This window comes from Primulina tabacum, chromosome 9, assembly GCF_025594145.1.
Source record: "Primulina tabacum isolate GXHZ01 chromosome 9, ASM2559414v2, whole genome shotgun sequence".
Classification (NCBI taxonomy): Eukaryota; Viridiplantae; Streptophyta; class Magnoliopsida; order Lamiales; family Gesneriaceae; genus Primulina; species Primulina tabacum.
Genome location: NC_134558.1, coordinates 23362348 through 23371324, shown reverse-complemented (window position 1 = coordinate 23371324; position 8977 = coordinate 23362348). Strand labels below are relative to the sequence as shown.

General features: G+C 40.5%; 2 protein-coding genes across 2 annotated transcripts; both read left to right on the top strand.

Moving 5' to 3' along the window:
* Positions 1–1041, top strand: LOC142504309 (putative mitochondrial protein AtMg00860). Its single transcript, XM_075617190.1, has 2 exons — positions 1–4; positions 644–1041. Exons 1-2 carry the CDS (start codon positions 1–3, stop codon positions 1039–1041), a joined length of 402 nt encoding a protein of 133 aa, XP_075473305.1.
* Positions 1042–6301: 5260 nt separating this feature from the next.
* Positions 6302–7184, top strand: LOC142504308 (uncharacterized). Its single transcript, XM_075617189.1, has 2 exons — positions 6302–6519; positions 6821–7184. Exons 1-2 carry the CDS (start codon positions 6302–6304, stop codon positions 7182–7184), a joined length of 582 nt encoding a protein of 193 aa, XP_075473304.1.
* Positions 7185–8977: the final 1793 nt, after the last annotated feature.

Here is an 8977-nt window from a genome sequence, read left to right as displayed (position 1 = left end):
ATGGGTAGGTTATGGGAGGGTTTAGGCTTATTTATGTGTTAATTAAACATGTAAACAAGCCTAGACCCAAAAGCTCATTAGTGCATAATTAAAATATTTTGTTTAGTAAAGTTTGTGAATTTATTAGCCAGGTTGCAAAAACGTTCGTATTTTTGTTGAAAAACCCACCCGATAAAAATTACGTCCCGGTGTATAAAATCTCCTCAAAACTCCTTATTTTCAAAAATAAGAAAAAACATCAACCATATTTTAAATAATTAAAAACAATTATTTAACAAAAATATTTTTCATTTTTCAGCCATCGGTCTTCGTTCCTCGATCGCAACTCGGATAACCTTTAAAAATACATTTTTATGCAACCACGTAGAAAAAGTACATTTTAAACATGTCAACATGCACAACATAATTAATTTATGCAATTAAAACAATTAATTGAAATACACAAGGAATTTAATAACTTGCATGCATGTGGTTTACGTGGACCTTCAATTTTTTCGGGACGTTACACATATTTTTTATAGATGATATTCTGATTTACTCGAGGAGCAAAGAAGAGCATAGTCAGTACGTAAGAACGGTTCTAAAAAAATATTGCAAGATATAAAGTTGTTTGCTAAGTTCATCAAGTGAGTTTTGGCTCCAGAGAGTGGCGTTCTTAGGCACATTATCTCTAGAGATGGAGTTGAGGTCGATCCCAGCAAGATCGAGGCAGTTAGAGAGTTGTCAGTACCTAAGAGCTTAACCGAGATCTGTAGTTTCTTGGGTCTAGCTGGCTACTACCGGAAGTTCATTCAAGGTTTCTCCAATATTGCAGTACCCCTGACCGCCTTGACGAAGAAAAATGCGAGGTTTATTTGGAGATCAAACTGCCAGGAGAGTTTCGAGAAGCTGAAGCAAGTTTTGACTTCAGCGTCAGTTCTATCGATGACATCAGGGCAAGGAGAGTATGTTCTCTATACAGACGCTTTGAGGCTTGGTTTAGGCACAGTCATGATGGAAAATGATCGAGTGATAGCATATGCGTCTAGACAGTTAATGTAGAACCCAAAATCAGTACACATAAATCCATGCATTTATTAAATTGTTAAATTATTTATTTAATTTTAAAATGATTTTAACGATGCATGATTTATGATTTGCATTATTTTAAATTATTACATGTTTATGTGATTTACGTTAAAGCATTTTCTTGTGTTTTATGTTTCAGGTGAATATTCGATATGTGATCGGGAAAAGATATCGATGACGATTTAGGCGATTTACGAATATTGTGGTATTTTATTTTAAGTCAAGAAATTTTTATTTTAAATTATTTATGAAATTTTAAGCATTTTAAATCCAAATTTAATTTATTAGGTGATTTTAAGATTTTAAGTTTTTCAAAAAGATTAATTTGATTAGTTGGGGATTTTAAATCTTTAAAATTTGTCACTTGTGCATTTTATTTTAAATTAAGTATTCTAGTAAGTTAATGGGGGATTAATATTTTAGTTAGCATGTTAATTGGTTATTAGTATTTTTATTAGTTTAATTAACCCCTAATTAACTCCTTAATCACACACACACTCACACACCCTTCGGCACGCACATTCACACACAATTGGTCTTTCTCTCTTTTTGATAGAACTAGGGTTCTTAGAGTTCTCTAGTTATTAGATCTCAAAAACCGAATCTACGGTCATTTTGAATCCTGAGAATTTTCGGTCGATTTTCTGGAAAGACTTTCAACAAATAAAACGTAGAACTTTTAGATACCTTCAATTTGACAGTAAATTCCTAATTTTCGAATAAGAGACGAGTGAGTTGTGATCATTCTCGTGTGACTGCTCAAACTGTGTTGTTATTAAAATGTGTTCTTCATGTTTCCTTGAGGTTTACTGGTTGCAGGCTTTGTTGGGAACCGCTGGGTGATCAATGTTGTGTTTAGGTATGTCGTGTGTTGTGGTCAGATGCTAATTGGTGTTTCGTTCGGGTCGGTAAGGGTTTGGTTACAATAGAAGTCGTAGGGAAGCGAATGGGTAGAAGATGACTTCTTGGGGTTTGGTTTGCTCAGGGTTAGCGCTGCAGCGCTGTATTTGGAGCGCTGCAGCGCCAGAGCTTTGCGCCTAGACACTGCATCGCGCTGCACTACAGGCTCCTAGGCACTGGTTCAGGGATTGAAGAGCTTTTAGTTTAAGTGCTATTGCCTCGTTTGGGTATTAATACGTCGTTATGGTCAAGCTTGGTGAGTGTTAGATTAGCTGATAAGAATCTTGAATAGGAATCGTTGAATTATGGTTTAAACGGGGTTCGTGTCTTCCATTGTTTGGGAAATGTTCATGCTCTATATCAGGATTGTTTCGGGGTTTGATGTCATGGTCTAGTATGATGATTAAACATGGTCAAGTCCCGAGTGGTCTAGAAAGTCACAAGTTATTTAATTATTTTGATAGTGAGTACGATTGGTACGGTTAAGTTATGGAATTTAAGTTGCATGAGTAATGTGTTAGTATGTATGTGCAGCAGTAGCTCAAGCGAGATCCAATGAAGCCCTCAACGCTATGTAAGTATATTCGACGTGCAAAAAGAAATTTTTTTATGTTTTTGAGGTATGCGAAATGTCTTGTGACCAATTATGTTACGGGTTTTGAAGCCGGACAACTTGTCTGGGGACCTCTCCACCCCAGTAAAGCATGACCGGGTTTTGATCAGGATTGTCAAGCGGTAAAACATGACCAGGGACCAGCCCACCCGGTAAAGCATGACCGGAGATCTTATGTATGTGGGAGTTGACGTCCGGTCGAAATGCTGTGATGATCTCTGCCAGCCCAGTACTAGTTGTTTAGTCTGATCAGGCGCATTATATTATGGGTCACTTGCATTGAAATATATCTCTACGCAAAATGATGATGATTATGCATGTTTAAGTATGTATGATGCAGCACGTTTATGAAATAATGGCACGTCTAATTTTATGTAAGTATGTTCAAAGTTTGAGTATGTATGTACTACTTTAAATCCATGTGAGTTTATTATGTATTACTTGCTATTCTCAGTTTATACATGTTGAGTCTTTAGACTCACTAGACTTGATCGATGAAGGTGAGGACGAGTACGAGGAGGCGAGAGGCGGGGACCAGTGAGTTGGCTCGGACTGTGCGGAGGCCTAACCCGAGGACCTCTAAAGTTTCAAGAATTTTATGCATGTTAAATTCATTCACTCTGATTTTAACGAAATTATTTTATGTAATTTTAAACAAGTATTTTTTGAAAGCTCGTTTACATTTCAAATGTTTAGTCAAGCATTTTATGTACTACTGATTTTTGAGAGATTATTACTTATTTAAGAAAATTTTTATTTTTCCGCAAATTTTAAGTAGTTTTAAAGTACATTACGTTACAGTTAAAGGTTAATGAGAAGAATTACACGACTCATGACCTCGATCTTGCAGCAGTAGAATTTTCTCTCAAGGTCTGGAGACATTACTTATATGGGGAGAAGTGCAAGATTTTCACTAATCATAAAAGCTTGAAGTACTTCTTTACCCAAAAAGAGTTGAATATGAGGCAACAAATATGGTTAGACTTGGTGAACGACTACGACTGGGATTTTAACTACCACCCGAGAAAAGCTAATGTAGTTGCGGATAATTTGAGTAGAAAGACAACAGTTATTACTAATTTGACAGTTCAGAAACCACTTCAAGCAGAGATTCAGCGATTTGAGCTTGCAGTGTATGCCAGGAGCGAGGCTCTTAATCTTGCTACTATGACAATTCAGTCAACCCTGAGGGGTAGAATCCGTGAAGGTCAGTCTTCCGATGAGAAATTATGGAAATGGAGAATGAGAGATAAATCTAAAGGCCGGAAGCTATATTCCGAGGAGGATGACATAGTTCGATATCTAGATCGACTTTGTGTTCCTAGTGGCGATTCACTGAGAGAAGTTTTTGCGAAAGAAACCCATAATACTCCGTACTCCATTCACCCTGAAAGTACGAAGATGTATAATGATTTACTGACATTGTATTGGTGGCCGTGCATGAAACAAGACATCTTGCGTTTTGTGTCCGATTGTTTGACATGGCAGTAAGTTAAGGCAAAACATCAGAGGCAAGTAGGGAAGCTTAACCCACTTCTTATACCCGAGTGAAAATGGAAAATATTACGATGGATTGTGTTGTGGGATTGCCAAAGACTATCAGGGGATTCAATGCCATTTGGGTGATAGCTGATCGTCTTACGAAGTCAGCACACTTTCTACCTATTAAGAAGACATTCACCATGACACAATATGCAGAGCTGTACATCCGAGATATAGTCCAACTGCACGGAATTCCAGTATCTATTGTTTAAGACAAAGATCTGAGGTTCAAATCGTCTTTCTGGAAGAGTCTACATTCAGCTAGGGGAACGAAGCTGTTGTTCAGTACATCGTTTCATCCTCAAACCGATGGTCAGTCCTAAATGGTGATTCATTTTTTGGAGGATCTACTTCGAGCTTGTGTGATTGATTTCCAAGGAAGTTGGGAACCGAAGTTACATTTAGTGGAGTTTACCTATAACAATAGCTACCAGTCGTCTATAGTTATGGCTCCTTAAGAGCCACTTTATGAGAGGAAGTGTAGATCACTGATACATTGGGATGAGGTTGGTGAAAGAGGAGAGTTAGGATCGAACTTAATCAAGGAAATAGTTGAGCTACTAGTCCAAATTCGAGATAGGATGACGACTGCTCAAAGCCGCAAGAAAAGCTATGCTGATAAGGGGCGAAGGGATCTAGAGTTTGCAGTAGGTGACCACGTGTTTGTGAAAGTATCACCTATGAAGGGCGTTATGAGATTTTGAAAGAAAAGCAAACTCGGTTCGAGGTTCGTAGGATCGTTTGAGATTCTAGAGAAGATTGGAACATTAGCTTATAGAGTGGCGTTTCCACCGATGCTAGCTGGAGTTCATAATGTGTTCCATATCTCGATGCTGCGAAAGTACATGTCGAATCTTTCACATATACTAAATTATGAACCTATGCTATTGACTCCGAATATTTCCTACGAGGAAGGGCCTATACAAATCCTTGATAGGCAAGAAAGAAGGCTACGTAATAAAGTTATTGAAATTGGCAAAGTCAAGTGGCTAACTTATGAGGAGGAGGAAGCTACTTGCGAGACCGAGGTTGACATGAGGAGTCGCTACCGGGAGCTATCTGGTTTCATCTCTGACTTAGAAGAGTCTTTTGCCACTCTGATGCAGTATGGAATTAAGCTCAATCCGGCCAAGTGCATCTTTTGCGTAAAGAGTGATAAATTTTTGGGCTTTATGATCACTGATTAGGGGATCGAGGTGAATCGAGAGAAAGTCAAGTCAGTGCTAAACATGTCGGCCACTCGATCTGTCCGGGAAGTGCAGAAGTTGACTGGGAGAATTGCTTCTCTTTCCCGATTCATATCCCGGTCAGCGCATCGGAGTTATCCATTTTTTCAGGTTCTTACGAAGGCACAGAAATTTGGATGGATGAAAAATGTGAACAGGCCTTCCGGGATCTTAAAAGTCGTTTGGCAGAGCTTTCTGTCCTAGTGAAGCCAGAGCCCAGTGAAAAATTATTTGTCTAACTCTCCACTACTGAGTATGCTGTTAATTCAGTACTGATAAAGGAATAAGGCTCTGATCAAAAACATGCCTATTATGTCAGCCATGCTCTAAGAGGCCCTGAGCTCCGTTACATTGAAGTGGAGAAGATAGCTCTCCCTCTTGTTATGACTGCCCGAAAACTGCGACTTTATTTTCTGTCGCATCAAATTATTGTGCTGACTAGTAGTCAACTTGGGAGGATTATGACTCATTTAAAAAAGTTTCCGGGAGGATGATAAAGTGGACAGTGGAGCTAGGAGAATATGATATTGAGTATATGCCCCGAGTTGCCATCAAAGCGCAGGACTTATCATATTTCTTATCAGAGATGATTCAACCTGATGAAGAGGAGGTCTGGAGGGTATTTGTGGATGGGGCGTCTAGCCTTTCGGGATGTGGTGTAGCAGTTGTGGTAATAGCTCCCCCGGGAGAGAAAATTAAACTGGCACTAAGAATTGACTCTCGAGTGACAAACAATGAGGCAGAGTATGAGGCCGTTCTCGCCGGTATCCGAGCTGCCCGGGAATTGGAGCTTCTCGGATCGTTTTGTATTCTGATTCACAACTGATCACTCAGCAGATAAAGGGCATTTATGAAGCTAAAGATGACAGGATGCTTAAATATCTCAAGCTCATTCAAGCCTAGGCAGAAGTTTTTGGGGATTGGAGTATTTAGCAGATACCCCGGGACGAGAATGGGGAAGCAGACGCTTTGGCGAAGATGGCCTGCCTCTTTATCAGAAGTCAGTATCCGAGAAGTATTGCATGTTTCTCGGCTAATCCTCTCCATGGAAGAAGAGACATTGCCAGCACCAGAGGATTCTTGGATGACACCCCTGATCAAATTCATTTTAAGCAATGAATTACCTGAAGACAAAGATCGATCTCAGAAGATCAAGAGACATTCTCCCAGGTTTGTTCTCTTAAATAATATCTTGTACAGAAGATCATTACAGGGACCTCTGTTAAAGTGCTTATCTATGGGAGAGGTGTATTATGTTCTCCGAGAGATTCATGAAGGGTGTTGTGGAGAGCATCTCGGAGGAATAGCATTAGCCTGGAAAGAAATGCTTGCCAAATTTTGGTGGCCCATTATTAGCCAAGACTCCGCTCGAGTGGTCCAGGATTGTGAGAGTTGTCAACATCACTCTAATTTTCAGCACAACCCAGTCACTCTCATAAAGCCTATATGGGCATCTTGCCCCTTTGATCAGTGGGGCATGGAACATTGTTGGTCCCTTTCTAGTTGCCCGGACTCAAAAGAAATTTATTTTGGTGGCTGTCGATTATTTGTCAAAGTGGGTAGAGGCCGAGCCCCTAGCAAGGATTACTGAGCAGGAAGTTTTGAAGTTTTTGTGGAAGAATATTTTATGCCGATTCGGAGTCCCCGGGAGACTAATCTCAGACAATGGGAAGCAGTTTCAGGGAAAAGAGATCACAGCCTGGTGCCAGGAAATGAAAACCATTCAGTCTTTCACTTCAGTTGCATATCCTCAAGCAAATGGCCAAACAGAGGTGGTGAACAGAATTATTGTGCAAGCCTTGAAAACAAGGCTACAGGACAAAGGAAAAGACTAGGTGGAGGAATTGCCTAGTGTTCTCTGGGCATACAGAACTATTCCTCGAGCACCTGCTCAAGAGACTTCTTTTAATATGATATATGGTTCTGAATCAGTTCTTCCGGTTGAAATTGGGCAATCTTCTGCCCGGGTAGAATCTTACCCGGATGACGATTATCAAATCCGAGCAATGAAATTAGATTTAGCAGAAGAGAAGAGAGAGCAAGCTTTGATTCGAATGGAAGCTTACCGAGACCAGGTTATGCAATCATATAACAAGCTAGTCCGAATTCGAGACTTTCCGATAGGAGACCCGGTGATGAAAAAATTCAATCTAGCTGGAGATGTTGAAAAAGTGGAATCTCGGTAGGAAAGACCTTTTAAAATAACCCAGAAAGTTAGCTCGAGAACTTTTTACCTAGATTATGCTCAAGGACGCTCTCTCAAGCGACCATGGAATTTATTTCATTTAAAGAAGTATTTTGCTTGAAAGATGTAATTATTTGTTTGAAGACATAATGAAAGTTCCTTTCTTCTCAGAAAGTGTATGAATATTATATCTATACCTGGGAGGTACAAAGTCTCGGTTAATCTACAAAGTCCCGAGACATGATCCATGGCCCAAGGCTCCGTACCATGGTTATTAATAAGCCCAGGGCTCTATACCCTGGCTTGGGGCAGCACACCTCGACCATTCCAGAGTCCCTGGATATGATCCCCGGCCCAAGACTCTGTACATTGGTTATTAATAAGCCCAAGGATCTACACCCTAGCTCAGGGCACCACACCTCGACCATTCCCAAGTCCCGAGACATGATCCCCGGCCCAAGGTTCTGACCTTGGTTATTAATAAACCAAAGGCTCTACACCCTAGCTCGGGGCACCATACCTCGACCATTACCAAGTCCCGGGACATGTTCCCCGGCCCAAGGCTCCGTACCTTGGTTATTAATAAGCCCAGGGATCTATACCATGGCTCGGGGCACCACACCTCGACCATTCCTAAGTCCCGAGACATGATCCCCGGCCCAAGGCTCCGTACCTTGGTTATTAATAAGCACAGGGCTCTACACCCTGGCTCGGGGCACCACACCTCGACCATTTCCCAAGTCCCGAGACATAATCCCCGGCCCAAGGCTCTGTACCTTGGTTATTAATAATCCCAGGGCTCTACAACCTGGCTCGGGACACAACACCTCGACCATTCACAAGTCCCGAGACATGATCCTCGGCCCAGGGTTCCGCACTCTGGTTATGGAAAAAATCCAGGGCTTTGTACCTTGACTTAGGGATTTTACACCTCGATCATTTACTAAGTTCAGGGATTTTATTCAGTTCATGACTCAACATTCCGACTTTTTATTGAAATTCTCGGTTATTTTACAACACTTAGAAAAATTTTGTGATGCAAGCAAGCAGTTCTTTATTATTTTCAAGGCCGAGAGTTTATGAATTATTAATGATTTATAGGAAGCACAAATTACAAAATGAATAACATTTCATTAAAAAAATAGCCCGGAGGCTAGAGTTTATAATAAAGAAAATGAAAGAAAAAGAACAACAATCTTATTCTAAGTCTACATGGCTCGACCCCGGCTGCTCTTCTTCTTGTGGCTCTTCCTTTTCCTCTTCACCATCCTTGGGAAGGGATGCTATGGCTCGTCTGAAGTCAGGGAAGCCCTCCCTATCCTCAGGCAGTAGCCCAGCCTCTTCAAATTTCTCCCGGCATTTGTCAAAGATTGCATGGTAAATGATTTTTATGGTTAAACATGCATCGTTTCATGATTTTTTTAAGATAAAAGATTAGATGCT